This window comes from Trichosurus vulpecula, chromosome 7, assembly GCF_011100635.1.
Source record: "Trichosurus vulpecula isolate mTriVul1 chromosome 7, mTriVul1.pri, whole genome shotgun sequence".
Taxonomy (NCBI): domain Eukaryota; kingdom Metazoa; phylum Chordata; class Mammalia; order Diprotodontia; family Phalangeridae; genus Trichosurus; species Trichosurus vulpecula.
In genome coordinates this window covers 260795172-260798822 of record NC_050579.1, presented here as the reverse complement: position 1 = coordinate 260798822, position 3651 = coordinate 260795172, and the positions used below count along the sequence as shown (strand labels likewise).

Genomic DNA, 3651 nt, shown 5'->3' with positions numbered 1-3651 from the left:
TCTCAGCTGACTCCCTAGAGTCATCAGAATCACAGAGCAGAGAGAGCTTCCCCACAATGGAGGGTCTGTGCTCACTAACTCTGCTGCTGCTGTTGCTGTGGCCACCTGAGACCTGGGAGGGACTGGCTCCTAAACCTCCCCTTGCCACAAAGGTGCATGATTAGGGTGAGGGTGGGTTCTGGGGGAGACAGGTCTGGATCCAGTGAGGGCAGGGGTGGGTGGGGGGGCAGAGAATTCTGGAGTTCTGCATTTGTTTGTGTCTCCTTCAGTCTCTCTCTTTCCTGGGCATTATCTCTCCTTTTCAATAAATCAGCTAGCAAGGGTGGTGAAGCACGAGCTCCCTGGTAAGCCCTAGCCCAGGGCCCAGGGGCACAAAGACAAAATGGAAACAGCTTCTGCTCTTTCCTGGTTCTTCCCCCACAGATCTCCAGGGATCCTGATGTTCTCCACCTTGGCAGTGGGACTGGGCAAGAGCCTGTCATCATCATGACTTTTAACCTCACCATGGTCACTAGGTAAATGAGGACCCTTGGACTCTTGCTGCCTTCTTCTTCCTAAATTCTACCTTTTCCTCTACCTTGCCTCCACCTCTCCTTTCCCCCTTCTCTACTTTACCCACTCTTTTTCTCTTTTGAATCCTCTCTCTGCTCTGCAGTGTGTCACACACACACACACACACACAAACATTTCTACATATACACAAATATAGTTCAACAGCTCCTGCCTCCTTTCAGAGCCATCTCCTCCTTTGACCTTCGGACCTGGGACCCAGAAGGAGTGATTTTTTATGGGGATACAAATCCCAAAGATGACTGGTTTATGCTAGGACTTCGGGGTGGTCGGCCTGAGGTACAGATCCACAACTTTTGGGCCCAGCTCACTGTGGGAGCTGGTCCCCGCCTGGATGATGGATGCTGGCACCAGGTGAATGTTTTTTATGAATGAATGAAGTGTTGAGTAAATCAATGAATGAATATAAATGAGGGTGAGGAGTAGATTCCAAGTACCTGGGGGACTTGGTGAACATACAAGGGTGTGGTGCATAACTCTGATGCCCTGTTCTACCTTTTCCATGCAGCTGAAAGTCAAGAATCAGGAGGATTCTGTGCTCCTGGAGGTGGATGGGGATGAGGTACTGAGGTTGAGCCAAGTCTCTAGGCCCCTGGAAGGAACTACTCTCCCCACAATGAGGATTGCTGTGGGGGGCTTGCTCTTCCCCCCCAATGACCTTCGTCTCCCGGTAATAGAGGAGTATTGGCTGTGAGGTTTAGAGGGGCATTAGCTAGGAGGTGGAATACTTAAGTTCTTAAAGGGGGAAATTAGGAGGAGGGGACATAGAAATGCGGATTGGCGGTATTGAGAGGACTTCACCCCCTCACAGATAATGTACTTGTCTGTGAGGGGATGAAAAATTGGGGAGACCCATGGCCTGGCGGGGGAAACACGCCTATTTCTAGGACCCCATGGTGAATCCACCTCCACCTCTCAGCTGATTCCTGCCTTGGACGGTTGTCTACGACGACACATCTGGCTGAATCAGCCTGGCAACACTGGACCCTTCAGTCACCCACCTCGGGGGGCTTGCAACCCTGAGGCCCAGCCAGGAACCTTCTTACCCCCAGGTGCCCACACAGTGTTCAGCCTCAAAGGTAAATTCACCTCGTAACGTCTCCAGATCTATTTCTCCATAGTTTTCCGTATGCATTGTTTCATTTACCTCTGTCTCTCTCTGTCTCTGTTTCTGTCTCTCTGTCTCTCTCTCTCACTTTTCCTCCTCCTAGCATAAGCCTGTACCCTTGCTGTCATAGCCTCAGCTTTTTCATTTCTTTCCCCAGACCTCCCCCAGCCAGGTGTGGACCCCTGGGCCTTCTCCTTGGAGCTCAGACTTCAATTTTTCGGGGGCTCAGGATGCCTCCTTGCCCTGGGTATCCTGGGAAATCAATCCCTGCTCAGCCTTGACCTTCAAGACCAAGTGAGAGAGATAAGGCCTCAGAGTAGGGCCTGAGGAGTGGGTGGGGTCTCCAGGCTGGGTCATCTAGTAAAAAGCTCATAGAACCGGGAAGTAAAGAGGTGTAGTTTCTAGTTCTGGTTCTGCCACTAATTTCCTGTGTGGTTTGGGACCAGTAACTTTCATCTCTGAACCTCAGTTTCTTCTTCCATAATATGAAGATTCGGATAAGATAATCTAAGATCCCTTCTACTTCTGAAATTTTACGTTTCTATAATTAGGAAACTATAGTACATATCGGCACTCCAGGGAGCAAATAAGGCTTGGATGGAGGAGGAGGAGCTAGGGTGGTGTTTGGACAATGGATGTGGCCCACTGTGACTCTCTGTCTGTCTGTCTCTCTCAGATTTTGGTGCTTTCTGCCAGGTCACCACAGAAGCTGGAGGTACTCTCTAAGTCACTGCCTGTGAGCCCAGGGCCTCTGATTCAACTTGAGCTGGGCCTGACCAGGGTAGCACTGAGTCAGGGGCTACAGGAAGTGGTACTTATTTTGCCCCCTGCGCTCCTAGTCTCCCTTCTAGACCTCTGGACACAACCTAAGGGGAGCCTTATTCTGGGAGTGGCACCAGGTACAGGGGACCTTTCCTAATTTCCTTCTACTCTCCCCACCCCCTATACATTCATACCTGGGCACTGAAAAGGGTGTCTATCTGGAAGGAGAAGGGGAGCAATGATAAGGACCATGGGAAACATCTCAGGAACTTAGAAGAATATCTAAAATAAAAATTCTGACGGGTGGGGTACTTATGTGGAGAAAAGGGGAAAAGGCCACAGGAAGAGGGACTAGTTAGGTATTTATAGGGTAATATGGGAGGAAGAGATGGAGAAAACATCTGGAAACAGAATAGGCAAGGGGGTACAAATTTCTTTTCTCAGACGTGACATCCCACCTCCATCTTCATCCAGGAGAGGCCTCTTCTGCCTCCTTCTGTCTGGATGGGCTTAGGGTACAGGGCAGGGAGCTGGACGTGGATCAGGCTCTGAGCCGAAGCAAGAACATCTGGACTCACAGCTGTCCACGGAGTCTGAACAACAATACTAACACACCTCATTAAACTTTCTTGAAAAGAGCCCCTTAAATTGCCTCCTCCTGCTTGCAGCCCGTCTCTCCTTTCCCATCCTCCAACCCAAAGGCCCCAACGCCAATCCTGAAATTAAATCCCAGCTCTACTGTTTACTACCTGTGTGACCTCAGGGAAGTCACCAGTGTGCTAGATGACTCTGATGGTTTCTTCTGGCTCTAAAGTTCTGTGATGCTATGACCCTTCCCTCACTCCACTCCTACACCTAGCAGCTGGGCTCCTCCAGCCTTCTAGGACTTGGGCTCCAGTCCAACAATTTTTTTATGGGAAAGGAGGGAAGGAGCCTTAGTATCCAAGATGAGACCATATCTTCAAAATGGGTAGAGAATTTTCTATCATTGGAAGTCTTCCAGCAGAGGCTGACTGACCACTTGGAGATATCGTGCAGTGAATTCCTGTTTAGCTATGGGCTGGACTGGGTGACCTTCAAAGTCCCCTTCAACTGATAAGATTTTGTCAATCTAAGCACTTTCTTGCTGCTCTTTAAAAAAAAAAACTATACTAGGAGGATAGCAGGGGGTATGAGAGGGTGATAGAGAAAAAGGGGTGGGGAAAAAGCCA

At 49.6% G+C, this 3651-nt stretch overlaps 1 protein-coding gene across 2 annotated transcripts; it reads left to right on the top strand.

The window, feature by feature from the left end:
- SHBG (sex hormone binding globulin) lies at positions 1–3088 on the top strand. Of its 2 annotated transcripts, none has more exons than XM_036768763.1 (8): positions 1–152; positions 424–515; positions 735–924; positions 1079–1240; positions 1490–1649; positions 1836–1972; positions 2355–2577; positions 2915–3088. In XM_036768763.1, the coding sequence occupies exons 1-8, from the start codon at positions 57–59 to the stop codon at positions 3061–3063; spliced, it is 1209 nt and encodes a 402-aa protein (XP_036624658.1). In that variant the 5' UTR covers positions 1–56; the 3' UTR covers positions 3064–3088. The 2 variants fall into 2 exon arrangements, with proteins under 2 accessions (XP_036624658.1, XP_036624657.1); XM_036768762.1 differs by having other exon boundaries at positions 2885–3088.
- The last annotated feature ends 563 nt before the right edge of the window (positions 3089–3651 follow it).

Bases quoted from the DNA above. Each gene is read 5' to 3' on its own strand.
- SHBG (XM_036768762.1), top strand. From the start codon at position 57: ATGGAGGGTCTGTGCTCACTAACTCTGCTGCTGCTGTTGCTGTGGCCA. The intron at 153-423 runs GTGCATGATTAG...CTTCCCCCACAG, and splicing joins AACCTCCCCTTGCCACAAAG to ATCTCCAGGGATCCTGATGT. The intron at 1,241-1,489 runs GTAATAGAGGAG...TCCACCTCTCAG, and splicing joins CCAATGACCTTCGTCTCCCG to CTGATTCCTGCCTTGGACGG.